The sequence below is a fragment of the Nannobrachium achirus genome (genome assembly GCF_963921795.1).
Source record: "Nannobrachium achirus genome assembly, chromosome: 15".
Lineage (NCBI taxonomy): Eukaryota > Metazoa > Chordata > Actinopteri > Myctophiformes > Myctophidae > Nannobrachium > Nannobrachium achirus.
This window is the reverse complement of record NC_137822.1, coordinates 21,432,470-21,445,017: the sequence shown is the minus strand read 5'-3', so window position 1 is coordinate 21,445,017 and position 12,548 is coordinate 21,432,470. Positions and strand designations below refer to the sequence as shown.

Below are 12,548 nucleotides of genomic sequence, written 5' to 3'. Positions count from 1 at the left end.
AGCTTATAACCTGTTCCTGTTCATACAATATCATATGGATAGATATGTCATCAAACTGAAGAATATACAGTCATAGATAATATTATTTTAAAGTCAAAGTTAAGAGATTCAAAAGAAACTCTGTGGAGCTCAATTGTATATTATGTCCAGTAATTCCAACTGTCACTATATCGATATGCTCCTCTTGCCAGTATTCTCCTGTACCTAATAGACAATAATCTGTTCATAAAATAGCGTTGCTCAAGAAGATCGAATGGGATGTAATATGTAAGTAATTTTATACAGTAAGACACTTTGATTCGGTCATATTAAACTATCTGTGCTGGCTGATACAATCCCCCTCAACATGGGAATTATGCATACATTTTGAGGACATTTCTTAACAAAGCAATTATAAACATGTAAAAATACCTCTTTAAATTCTTTTTTTTTTCTACCCTATTTACAATAACACTTGTTGGGTGCCACATTTCCATGATGTGGGATACAGTGACCATTTCAGGAATCTAACAAAGAAAAAATTGATTCCGAATTATTTGTATCACTTTTTATAGATCTCTCATTGATCACTTGATCATTGAGCACACAGAAAGGTTATGCCTGATTTGTACTTGGCTGCGCAGTATTGTACATCCAAAAATTGCGGGTCTACAAGCTCAGAATGTGTCAAATCACAACATGCTGTGAGCTTGTAGATCTGCTACTTTGGTGTGCAACGATGGATAAATCAGGCTTTACTGTACTGTATTAAATCCCTTATGCATTTATGTGAAAAGGATCAAGTAAAATACTATGGATTCCTTCCAAGACTCTCGATAGAGCAGCTATGATGTTGGATCAGTCACTGTCTTCAGTTTGGGTTTCAAACATGTCTTTTCACCAGGTGGGATGAGTGAATGTGATATTATACAGCTTTGCCCAGCGTGCAAACACATGCTTCTCTGTTATAAAGCGATGATGGTTCCCTCTGCGACCTCTCTCGTGTGTCAGGTATGTCACACATTCATCGGGTCCCCTGGGCTTATAGTAGTGATACGGCATTTTCTTAGATCCTTGTTTCCTCCTAAAGAAGAAATACTATTAAATCTACTAAAACATACTCCAAAAAAGTAGACAATTTCTGTATGTCAAGTGTTCATTTACATTATTAAATAAGGTAAATATAATTGAGATGAAATCATTGTAATTTTCTAATACTCGGTTAAACTTAGACAGGCTGGTTTTACACAAGTTAGGTGGTGTTAAGTTAAAAACAAAATGTAAATATAAAGAACAGAAAATGCGATTTTACTCAAGTCATGACCCGTGACCGATAAAACCTTGTCCGCGACCCACAAATGGGTCCCGACCAACTGATTGGGAAACAGTGGTATAGAGTGTTTGTTAAGTAACATGGTCCACACACACACACACACACACACACACACACACGTAGAAAACTCTGATTTTGTTCTACGATTTTTTTTTCTTTTTCAGAAATAATTTGACATCAAATGTCATGAACAATGCGTCAATCTTCTTACAATATTGAACTTTGTGCCACAATAGGTCACACATGGCCTTTCTGTGGAAAATTGGCAATTGGTTTCACATTGAGAAATGTAAATTGAATAACTAATCGTTCAGTGCGATAATGTAGCCTGGTACCCTTTGTGATATATAATGATGAGTGGATGAAAGTAGGATATCTATCATTTTCATATGCTATACATACCCACAGTGATTTGGTGGAACCATTCCATAGACTTTGATGTTGTCACAAATCTCAACTGCTATCACCATAGTGAACCAGCCAGTGCTCAACCAAGACTGAGACTTTGCCCTGTGAGAAATAAACAGCGGGTAAGTTGCAGTAAATGTCTTACTTCTTAAAATAATCACTTACTATAGTGTTTTTTTTGTTTTTCAGTAACAAAGATCTTCCTGTCTCTTCAGCATTTAGTTAACAGAAAATATTAGTTTTAAGGTTGGTATACCAATGTTATCCAATCAGGAGAGAGAACTCATAATAGGATACAGGATAAACAAGTGTAATTGGAAGACATGACACAAAAAAGGAGCAGACTTGGAACTGGAACACTATAACATTGAAGATGATACATGGGTTCTCTGGGGTCCTCAGTTACTACAGGGGACTATGTGTGATTGGAACTTTAAACTGTATTTACATGAACCACTTGAGCATCCCTATTCCGGGGGGATGCCGGGAATAGCCGATCTACAAGGTCAAACTCACACTACAATGCACTGCGGAGCCTTGTGAGCTTGTAGAAAAACAAGTCCTTGGCCTGAAAAACATTGAAGGGGTCTTGCTCTATAGCAATGACTACTACCTGAATATAGGCCAGATCCCCAACTAGGCCCCCGGTCCCCCAACTGCTCTGCACTAAACGTGATGCGCTGTGAGCTTGTAGATATGCTGTTTTCACTCAATGTTAGACCAAGAATAGGGCTGTCAAGGTTCAAGTGCTTAACATAATAATCAAAAATATGTTTTGAATAGTTATAGTGACCCATTCCTCCTTGAAATGTACCCACCTGTCTCGTCCGGTCTCCTTCTGAAACAGACTATCAAATTTTCGCATCTTGTTTGGTATGATTGTGAAACAAGAGAGGTTACTGTAGGTCTTGCTGACTCTGTGTATCAATCTATACAGGGTTCCTTTAGCGTCTTTCCCAATCTTGTTGGGGGGTCCCCAGAAGATGACGACAGGATCACTGCCTGTGCGGTTTAGGAACTCGGACGGCCTCCGAACAACCCTGAACACACTGGAATGGGCAACCACCCTCAAAGAAGTCCGATTCCCTACATCAGGCTCGTATCCCGTACTGGGAGCATCGTTCATACGGATCACACATTCAGTTTGGTCAATGTCTTTTCCTGCCTTGGAGCCCAGGACATGGCTGGAGCTCGTCACCAGCGCGCAGTGATGACAATGCAGGGTCATACTCTGGAGAAGAAATGGAACATTTGTTGTTTTAGGATTCCCAACATCACACCAACACAATAAAAGACACTATTGATCATAATGTGTTTTAGTAATATACAAAGAAGTTGCTTGCTGCATGTTTATACAATATGTGTTCTACAATACCTTGTTTCCATAAACAGGCACATATCCATTTTTTCCAGCCCATTTCTTCAGGTCAGTGACCTTTAAAGCATGGTGGTTTGAAGAAACACGGAACGCACCGTTTGTCATGATGTCATTTCTACTGTTGGAGCTGTAGAGGATGAGGAGGGTTGTGAGGAGGAAGATGACTCCAAATATCACCATCCTCTTGCTCTGCTGTTCTTGCTGTGTAATAATAATAACAACAATTGTTAGTGTGGATGCCAGGAGGGCAACCAGACCATTGTTCTAGTCTGGAACATAAACATTGCGTAAACATAGCCAACCAGGAAGCAGCAAAAAAACGAATATACACTCATAGCCAATCAGGAAGCAGCATTCTCTGTGATGTCACCATTTAGTCAGCCCATTAAGTTCAATGGGAGAGTGGGAATGGGAGAGTGGGGGATGGAATTGATTGATTGAATTGAATTGATTCCCATTGGAGTCAACAGCAACCACACTTGCAATGTCCAATTGTATCTTTCTAGTTATTATTATTGTGGGTTCGCCTGAAAGGCGAAAACACTATGTTAGCTTAATTATATTTACCAAGTTCCGCCACGACAGTACAAAGGCAGGGCCCTTAGCCAATGAGGTGGGTGCAATTGAGGTGCGGAAAATCTGGGAGTGGTGTTAGCTGGAGTATTAGTTGAGCTTCACATGACAGTTAGCATGCTGCAGCAGAATATAGTCACGAGCGAGCCCACACTGTTTCGTAGGAACAGTATTTCTAGTTATAGTTGTAATAGTGTCTTTGTTCACTAATTAACAACAAAAATATTATCCTTACCTATACACAAATTAAACATTTATTGTATTATGTAAGTGCAGTTGTTCTCAAAGTGGGGTCTGGGGACCCCCAGGGGTCCTTGAATAAGGTTCCCAGTAGGTTAACCTATAGTTATAAACCAAATGAACCTTTATGTGTCTGTTACTCACAGAGTGTAAAAAATGTAACCAAATGAATGGACTGTAAGTAAGTTCCATTTGTACACTCTGAGGGTTAAATTGAGTTTAGATTGGGGTCCCAGTGACATATAGAACTTGGGGTTTGTGGACTAGTCTGTGGCATAATGCATAGCCTAATCAAACTGGGGGCCTTGCATTTAAAAAGATAGAAAAACATAGTCAAGTGGATACAGCACAGTCAGCAATGCCACTCCCTCCTATATGTCTGAGTCTGTCTTACCTTGTCAATGAGCCTGGGCCCCGCCATGACGACTGATTCTTATTAAACTGAGCAAAACTCTTGCTGTGATTGTTTGTCATCATACCTTTGAGGAGGAAAAAAACAAAACACGAATCGTGATTCGATTTCAGTAAGGCACTAAGGCAAGTAGGTGAGGCCCTATATATTATGGCAATCACTATTTTGATGTAAACACACAATTCTTACATTTAGATTAACCTTACAGTTAAAAAAATAAATAATACCAGATCGAAATAATACATTTCCTCCCTTTTCCGAACCCTGGGGGTCTGTTTGGAGGAATGTAGGCATTTCTTATGAAATTGCCAAGTCAATTAATATATTAACAGAATTTATGTTGTAGTAGTAAATTATTTAATTGTTATCTATAACGGACAGTCAAAGTACATACCGTAACACAATAATAATGATATTATTATTGTCATTATTATATTAGAAACCCATCTTATTACGCAGCCCATCCATAGCATCCATAACACCTTATCACACATCTGGTAAGTGGTAACAATCATCATTTTACGCGTTCTCCGCACCATAAGATGATTAAGGCAATCGTAATATGCCATATAATGCTTATTATCAAAACATAAATAAAGCTTACCATTTAAATGTTTTTGTCGTGCCCGATCTATGCTTTCTTGGCGTCTGATATGTCTTGTACCCCATCTTCCTTCACGCACCGCTAAGAGTGGGATCAATTCACTTAGCAGGTTACAGATCCGGTCTTGGCGGATACAGATTACAGAAACAGTCTGCGTGCATGCATGTACGCGATGTATACGTCAAATGACCGGATACAGTAGGTGGGCCAACTGCTCTATACCGGATGTGAGCACTGAGCAGCATATAGAAACCGGGCTTTCCACAGGTCCTGCGGGAATACTGTGACGCGAGGTTATGCACCACTGTGGGAGGGGACTTGGCTACTACGTCATGCAACATTCCACTGCTCAGTGCTCACTGCAGTGAAGGCCAGGCAGGAACCCTATGGCCTATACTATGGTCTGTCCATCACTGGTGGAAAAGTACAAAAATATTGGTATAAATTATAAGCCAATCAAATTAATTGTATACTAAGCCTGACTGTATGACTACTTACTGTACTGGTCAGCTGTTGTTGGGCAGATTACACTGAGACAGTTTCAGACTGTTTCAGGATGCAGACTGGAGAGAGACCACATGACCTACTGTATCATACTATTATAATTTCGGGGCTGACAGCGGACCTTTAACGTACAAAAGTAGAAAGTAGCCTACTCATTATGCAGAATGTCATATTTCACAAGTTTTCAAATGTATAACAAATATTTGAAAATAGCAGATCTACTACCTCACAATGCTTTGCATCGCACTGAGAGCTTGTAGATCGTCTATTTTCAGATGGCCAACATGTATATAGGGTTGAAGTGATTAATGTATGTTTTGTAATAATAACTAGTAAGACGCCTCAGGGCGACAAGCTAAAGTAAAGGGCGAGGTCGCGTCATGTCTTGGCCCTCTGGCCAGTGATGTATATCGGACCAGTTATCCATATATGGAGACCCCTGGTACCCATATATCATACATGGGCAACTGGCGGCCCGGTGGCCACATGCGGCCCCCACCTTCACTTAATGCGGCCCACAGGTTAATACTGATATATTATTGATTTTAGATGTTATAATTCCAAACATGACCTGCTTTTAGTAGCTTAATGACTAGTACAGTAGTATTAAAATGTATTTTATGTCCAATGTATTTGTATTTAAGTTTATAAAGTTAACATGAGTATATAATTAAATGTGTTTGAAATTAAATCAAAATGTTACATTTCAGGATTCCAATTCAAATTGACAACAAAATTATTCAGGATTCCAATTCAAAAGAAGCAAAACATAGCCGATCTACAAGCTCAAAACGCAACGCAGCGCGATGCATTTTGAGCTTGTAGATCTGCTATTTTTTGCTTCTTTTGTATGAGATACTAGAATGACAAAGTAGGACGTAGCAATATGCAATGTGGCCCTCTGGAGTGAAGGTGGAAATAAAGTGGCCCTCGCCATCATCAAAGTTGCCCACCCCTGCCATGTATGGAAAAATGTCTCATGATTCTGTTTTTGCAGTTTTTTTTTTAGCACCAAGAAACAGAGGATGTGCATTATTTCTCATTTGAAGGGCTGTCAATGACCAACAAACACATGCTAGTCAGTAATCATTTCTGCAAAAGACATCTGACAGCCTAAGTAAAAAAAACAACAACAACAACAACAACAACCAATGTTTACATACATACCTATATTTACAGTAAATGATACAACTGTTGAGTGTATACATCAACATAACTTTATAGTCATATGATACTGTTCAGTCAGTTTCTCTACAAATATTGCAGTATTATACTGTAGTAATGATAAATGCGATATGACAGCAGTGTAGCAAGGTATAGCAGAAATAACAGGTGGCAGAAAAGCCTTTACAACAAACATCCCATTTCATGTTTTATATTCCAGTTTGATAAAAAAAAAATGAATACAAAATTAAAACACGCTATAAGCTTATCCAATTGCTTAACATTCAAATCACGTGGAAATACTGCAACATAAAATTAAACAAAACAAATGAATACTGTAAATAATGAAGGCACAGCAGGTAAGAAATTACAATTGTCAACTTTGGTAACATTATTTCAGTAGTGTTTGGATTAAGGTGCTTCATCTATAAGCATACTGATAACATAAAAAGGCAAATATGTATATTATTATTACATATTATTATTATTGTTATTACATATTACCAACACTTTAAAATGTTAAATGTAAAAAAATAAAATAAAAATCCATACAACAATCAATTCCTTAATTTCAGTGCATTAACCCATTTAGGACAGGAACCCCTTTTGGGATAATTTTTTTTTTGCTATGTACAGTACAATATGTTTTTAGAATTGACCTCAGTCCTACTCCTAAATGGGTTAAAGTGAATCAATGTAGCCTATCCCTTCTGTACATTTCAAGACTTAAACCTTAAAGTCTGATCGACTTTCACATATAAGAAGTCCAAGTCTTTTATAATTTCCAGTGGTTTAATCCCAGTGCTGGATTCTCACTATGTAAAGACAGTGACACACCAGACATTCTATACCATACATGGGCACATGCGGCCCCCACCTTCACTTAATGCGGCCCGCTGGTTAATACCGGAATACTGATGATATATTATTGATTTCAGCTGTTACAATTCCAAACATGACCTGCTTTAATTCCATCAGTCTATATTAGTAGCTTAATGACTAGTATAGTAGTATTATTATTTTTTTTTTATGTCCAATGTATTTGTATTTAGTTTCATAAAGTTAACATGAGTATATAACTACCGGTAAATGGGTTTGGAATTAAATCAAAATGTTACATTTCAGGTCTCCAATAAAAAAAAAATACAAAAAATAATTCAGGATTCCAATTCAAAAGAAGCAAAAATAGCCGATCTACAAGCTCAAAACGCATCGCAGTGCGATGTGTTTTGAGCTTGTAGATCTGCTATTTTTGCTTCTTTTGTATGGCCCTTTGGAGTGAAGGTGGCCCTCTGGAGTGAAGGTGTAAATATAGTGGCCCTCGCCATCATCAAAGTTGCCCACCCCTGTTCTATACCCTCTTTATCATCTTAAACACTTAAGCCCTTTGTGAGCTTGTAGGTATGCAAAAATGTGTTGAATCACGATTTGTTGGAACTTGTGAGCTCTTTTCCTTTCTTATTATTATATATTTCTTTGCTATTTTTGAAATGATAGGAAACTCCTATAATTATAATACTATATATAATACTATAATAATATTATTATCAGGGATGCCAGGTTGAAACTGTCTCTTGACCACCACACCAGCATAAAACAATTGTTTTGCATGGACCAAAAAAATAAAAGAAGCTAAAAGTGGTATTAATACTGTGTTTAACTAGAAAATAGTTTACATGCTGGTGGTGTAGTGTCATGCACCTACAATGTATTATTTTACACCAAAAATAACTATTTGATTGCAACAGCAAACAAAAAAACAATTGTTGGCATAAAGTAGAACTCACGTCATAGAAACCTGGTAAACATTCAATTCAGTAACACTGCAGAGTAAAAATGGTCAAGTTGCTGTATTAGACAGCATAGAAGAACAGCAGTTCCACAGGGATCAAGTAAAACCTTAATGGTAACAGTATTTTCTTTATTCTTGACTCCAAGAGGGGTGTTTAAACTCCATCTTGTGGCGTTTGGCCCATTTAGCATAGATGGCCTTCTCAGTGATAAAGCGATGCCCCCCGCGGCGGGTGTGTTCATGGATCCGGTACATTCTGCATTCATCAATTCGGCTCCGTTCATAGTAATGGTACGGAACAATGCTGTGATTGGCGCGACTGCCATGAGGAGGAAAGTCACAAATATTCAAAAATGTCAGCTATGATGAAAAGGTAACGTACAGTACGAATTACATACAGGGTTCCCACACATTTTTACCAATTAATTTCCAAAACTTTTCCAGAATATTTAACCCAATTTCCAGGACTATATAACAATAGCTCAATAACAAGTCGCTTACTCCTACGCGCAATGCCCAAAGACAGGTAGTGTATGCCAGTGGTTCTCAACCTTTTCAGGCTGTGACCCCCGAAATAATCATATTTTAACTGGGCCCGGCACCCTGACGAGCACTAAGAGTTGAGGAATTTTGTATAACACGTTTCTATTGTGAAAATAGCAGATCTACATGCTCACAACGCCTCGCAACACAATTTCTGCCTCTAATATTTGACAATTTCCAAAACTTTTCCAGTACTGGAAACATATTTTTCTAATTTCAAAATATTTCCAGGAATTTCATGACCGTGGGACCCCTGTACATAACACAGTAAAAAGAAGAGAAGAGAGCTTCCCAAAACAGAGCTAGCGTTGTTCGTTGAAGAATTTAACAGCAGCAGGAACAAAGGACCTCCTCAGTCGCTCAGTAGAGCGACGTGATGACATCATCCTTAGACAGTTTTTTAGTAAAGATTTTAAATGTTTTATTATCATTTTTATTAACGCGAGAACAATGGCTTTCTTTATAGCATGCTAATGTTCCAGGAATAGAAAGCCTGCAGTTTTTATCTAGCTTGGATTCCCCATCAATGATGTCACTGGTAGATGTGTTTCTGAACTGTTCACAGCCCCCCTCTGAGACATTTTTGAATAAATAAACAAATTGACGCGAAAATATATTTTTTAATAATTAACTAAATCCAATAGTCTGATTTACCACTTGAACTATTTTATACTTTGCCATACAATGGTGAAATAGCTAAAATAGCCGATCTACTTAAGCTCACAATGCCGTTGTGAGATAATAGATACTAGTCCTGTGCCCGGGGGTGTGCACAGTACAGTATATGAGGGATTAAATGTAGGAGTCTCAGAAGTAATGTTGGAGAACCCAGACTGGTGGCCGTTGGGCAGAATAGTCACCATTGATGTCCAGTTGTGCAATACCAGTTGTATCCGTCTGTCTGTCTGTGTGTGTCCCTTTCATGGCCATACATTATATGAGGGTATCTTATCTCTCTCGGTCTGTCTCTCTTTTATGCTCATATATGGTGTTCCGTGTCCAGGCCAGTCTGTGATGTCATCTCCAAATTTGGGCACTGTAGTGATGTCAGTCAGTGTTTCAGCATGCGGGTATATCAGATTTGGGCAATGTTTATTATCAGTGATGTTAGTCACAAATTAATTTCCAAATTTGGGCAAAGTTTAGTATCAGTGATGTCAGTCATCTCCAAATGTGGGCTGACTGATGTCAGTCAGTGGTGTTCGGTAAATTAATAGTTAGATGATATTTTTGAAATTTTTGAAACTGTTTGCCTGTAATGATTTTTTCGATTAGTTTGAGTAACTGTTGAATATCATATATAATATAGCTGCAAATATCTTACCTGCAGTAGTTGTCATCGATCATTCCATAGACATAAATACTGTCACACATGTCCAGGGCTAGAACCATGGTGAAGAATCCAGTGCTGAGAAATGCCCCTGTCTTCATTCTGAGAAAGACACCAACTGTTAACTGTATTCGTAGCGTACGTCTGTTATTGTTATGGTATGTATTCGTTATTTTTGTCTTTGTGTCAATAGGACACACTCAAAACCACCTATCCTTTCAGAGCAAATTCTGAGGTTTTACTTGAAAAAGGCTGCTAAAAATCTATGAAACCTTGCATTTTGTGAATGCAGTTATATTCTATTCCAGTGGTTCTCAAAGTGGATTCCAGGGACTCTGTGGGTTCCTTTAGGGGGGTCTAAATTGACCTATACAAGTCTGTAACTCTGACAGTGTGGAACCAAATGAATACCTAACGGGTCAGAGTTAAGGGGAGAGCTTGAAATGTGAAAGTTTGAGAAACACTGTTCTATTCTATATTACGGTATATGCCATACCTGTTTTTTCCCGTCTCGTTCTGAAAAACACCGTCACAATACTGTATCTTCTCTCTGGTCACAGCATAGATTCTGACATTTGGATACTTGTTTGCCATTTTCAACAGGACATTGAAGATGTGTCCCTTTCCGTCCTGCCTCATATTTCTTTCAGGACCCCAGAACACGTACGTGGTGTCTGCAGAAGACTGGAAGTAGTACTTCTCGTTTTTCAGCAGCAGGGGAACGCTGGTGTGAGAAACAACTCTGACGTTGGTTTGCCTCCCGACGTCCCTCTCGTAGCCACGCGTAGGAGCATTGTTCATGCGAATCACACATCCAGTCTTGTCGATCTCCTCTCCGACTCCAGCTCCCAGCATCTGTCCTGAGCTGGACACCAACGCACAGTGGCTGCAGTGCAGGTCCAGGAACTGTTCAATAAAACACGATACAAAGAAATGAAAATAAAATAAAAATCATTGTGTTGTGGTTCCCCCATATTGTCACTGTCAGGTGAATAAACTGTGTTCCTTTAGATCCAGTGTGATATTATTTAGTCACAAGCTCTTGCCAATATTTTTAACTGGTTAAATATATTAATAAAACCCACAGATGGACTTAACTTTCAACCAGGCGTGCCTATTTTGGCCATGTAAAAAATAGCAGATCTACAAACTCACAATGCATCACTTTGTGTCACACATAGTCCCAGTGTCAAAACAGTATCCCGCCCAGAGCAACGACAACTTTGTAAGCAAACGTTATACGAACAAGACATCAAGCCCTGTAATCACAGAGTCCCACTCTAAACCCAGGCAAATATGTAAGCAAAGGTACTTGCTTCTCGTCGTTACAGTGTCAACAGTGACAAGCAACATGTTCAATACAGATCCTGTACAGTATGCATGTTCTCCAGTTATATCAGTTGTACTCCCTGACACAAGTTGGATAAGGTTGGTTGTTAAATGATTGTATCTTAACCCAGTGAGTCTCACCCTTTTTAATTTCAGCTCTGACACTCTGGACCAGAGCTAGGGGTCCCCAGACCCCACATTGAGAACCAGTGTCTTTAATCAATTCCTCACCTGGTCCATGTTTTCAGGTTTGATCCTGGTGTATCCTTTGAGACCAGAGTTGTGCAAAGTAGAGGAGCCATTTGATCGGATCACTTGACCACACCAAAACAATACCCCAAACCCTAAAACCACGAGACAAACCCAGCAGAATTTCTGATGGCAAAAATAAAATAGAAAAGATTAGTTTCTCACAGTAAATTTGGAAAAGGGAATTGTAATCCCTATCCCACTAGGGAATTTCAGTTTAACAATGTGTAAAAACTCAGATATTGACCAAATTCTAATGACATAAACAAAACAAGCTTACCAGAGATTTCATGTCACAGCTTTTAGGAGACCCCCCCTGGTCCATAGTCTGATGGCATCACGAAGTCATGGTGTTTTTGTTTGTGTGTGTGTGTGTGTGTGTGTGTGTGTGTGTGTGTGTGTGTGCGTGGTTCGGGTCATCTATCATTGCGTGGAAATGTGTGACAGACATTCATGTTCAACGATTCTTCCATAAGGGAACAAATCAACACTGCCAACTCGATTTCTTTCCACGAAAGCTAAAACGTGCGTCGAGCTGAAATGAACACATCGTCTTTAAAACCCTTTGTACTTTTACTTTATGTTAATTAACATCCATTTGAATCTGGATCACATTTAGATTTGCGAGGGAGTAATAGTTACTTTAACCACTACGTTACTTATCACAATCCCACAGAACATGTTCGCAAAGTAAATACTTTTCTACTCGT

General features: G+C 38.7%; 2 protein-coding genes across 2 annotated transcripts; both read right to left on the bottom strand.

The window, feature by feature from the left end:
* Positions 1-837: 837 nt before the first annotated feature.
* Positions 838-3,278, bottom strand: st6galnac6 (ST6 (alpha-N-acetyl-neuraminyl-2,3-beta-galactosyl-1,3)-N-acetylgalactosaminide alpha-2,6-sialyltransferase 6; the record flags this gene model as incomplete). The annotated part of the gene is made up of 4 exons (XM_080743285.1): positions 838-1,063; positions 1,715-1,822; positions 2,539-2,951; positions 3,096-3,278. 4 exons carry the CDS (start codon positions 3,276-3,278, stop codon positions 877-879), a joined length of 891 nt encoding a protein of 296 aa, XP_080599411.1. The 3' UTR covers positions 838-876.
* Positions 3,279-8,006: 4,728 nt separating this feature from the next.
* st6galnac4 (ST6 (alpha-N-acetyl-neuraminyl-2,3-beta-galactosyl-1,3)-N-acetylgalactosaminide alpha-2,6-sialyltransferase 4) lies at positions 8,007-12,548 on the bottom strand. The gene is made up of 5 exons (XM_080743041.1): positions 12,119-12,548; positions 11,821-11,964; positions 10,757-11,166; positions 10,255-10,362; positions 8,007-8,706 (listed from the first exon to the last, which is right to left on the bottom strand). The coding sequence occupies exons 1-5, from the start codon at positions 12,161-12,163 to the stop codon at positions 8,517-8,519; spliced, it is 897 nt and encodes a 298-aa protein (XP_080599167.1). The 5' UTR covers positions 12,164-12,548; the 3' UTR covers positions 8,007-8,516.

Bases quoted from the DNA above. Each gene is read 5' to 3' on its own strand.
- st6galnac4 (XM_080743041.1), bottom strand. From the start codon at position 12,163: ATGGACCAGGGGGGGTCTCCTAAAAGCTGTGACATGAAATCTCTG. The intron at 10,363-10,756 runs GTATGGCATATA...TGTCTTTCTCAG, and splicing joins AACGAGACGGGAAAAAACAG to AATGAAGACAGGGGCATTTC. The intron at 8,707-10,254 runs GTAAGATATTTG...TCCTCATGGCAG, and splicing joins ATCGATGACAACTACTGCAG to TCGCGCCAATCACAGCATTG.